The 1353-nt window shown below is 57.8% G+C and overlaps 1 protein-coding gene across 1 annotated transcript; it reads left to right on the forward strand.

Moving 5' to 3' along the window:
- Nucleotides 1–132: 132 nt before the first annotated feature.
- LOC119288478 (putative inactive methylesterase 20) lies at nt 133–633 on the forward strand. The gene has a single exon (XM_037568091.1). The coding sequence runs from the start codon at nt 133–135 to the stop codon at nt 631–633; it is 501 nt and encodes a 166-aa protein (XP_037423988.1).
- Nucleotides 634–1353: the final 720 nt, after the last annotated feature.

Consider the following 1353-nt stretch of genomic DNA (forward strand, 5'->3'; position numbering starts at 1 on the left):
TTTTTTTTTTTTGAGTAAAAAGTCATGTTAGTTTGCCGCGCCGAAACTTGCGCGGCTTTATAAATGCAACAGCGTCCCAGTTTGTAGACATCAGAGCCACAGGCACAAACACTTCGTTCTGGTGCACGGCGTATGCACATGGCGGCTCCGGCTGACCAAGCTAGCAGCAAGCACTTCGTTCTGGTGCACGGCGTATGCGTCGGCGGTTGGGCCTGGTTCAAGGTCGCGACGCGGCTCAGGTCGGCTGGGCACCGCGTCAGCACGCCTGACCTAGCGGCGTCGGGCGTGGACCCCAGGCCGCTGCGCGAGGTGTCGACGTTCTTCGACTACAGCAAGCCGCTGCTGGACCTCCTGGGGTCCCTCCCGCCCGGGGAGAAGGTGGTGCTCGTCGGCCACAGCCTCGGCGGCGTGAGCATTGCCCTCGCCTGCGAGCTGTTCCCGGAGAAGGTCGCCGCTGCGGTGTTCGTCTCCGCCTTCATGCCGGACCACAGGTCGCCGCCGTCGTACGTGCTTGAAAAGGTACACACCATGATCGAATTCCTCGAATCTGCAGCTCTAGATTTGACGTACGCGGAAACAGAAAACACCAATGTAGAAGGACAAGATATGGGCTGTGCAATTTCGATGTATTGATCGGTGCACCAGGCACGTATATATAAGTACAGAGATGGACCACAACCTCAACTATACAAAGGAGACAGGAGGTGGACCCTACATACAAATATACACGTACACAATATACTCAACACCCCCCCCTCCGCGCAGTCGAAGCGGCGCCAGTGACGCAAAGACTGGAACGAAACTCCTCGAAAGTAGAAGTCGGCAGTCCCTTCGTCATCACATCGGCGAACTGCTGAGCGGTCGGCACATGGAGAACCCGCATGCGTCCAAGAGCCACCTGCTCGCGCACAAAGTGAATGTCCAGCTCGATGTGTTTAGTCCGGCGATGATGAACGGGGTTGGCGGAGAGGTACACCGCAGAGACGTTGTCACAGTAGACAACCGTAGCCTGGGAAACGTCGTGATGCACCTCCTGCAGTAACTGTCGTAGCCAGGTGCACTCGGCAACGGCGTTGGCCACAGCTCGGTACTCAGCCTCCGCGCTGGAGCGCGAAACTATTGGTTGTCGCTTAGACGACCACGAGACGAGTGAAGGACCGAGGTAGACGCAGTAGCCAGAGGTGGACCGACAAGTGTCAGGGCAGCCAGCCCAGTCAGCATCGGAGTAGACCACCATCTCCAGAGAAGTAGACGCCGTGAGTGTCAGCCCGAGGGTCATCGTGCCACGGATGTAGCGAAGGATCCGCTTCACGAGAGTCCAATGAGAGTCACGAGGGGCGTGCATGTGGAAAC

The sequence above is a fragment of the Triticum dicoccoides genome, chromosome 4A (genome assembly GCF_002162155.2).
Source record: "Triticum dicoccoides isolate Atlit2015 ecotype Zavitan chromosome 4A, WEW_v2.0, whole genome shotgun sequence".
Taxonomy (NCBI): domain Eukaryota; kingdom Viridiplantae; phylum Streptophyta; class Magnoliopsida; order Poales; family Poaceae; genus Triticum; species Triticum dicoccoides.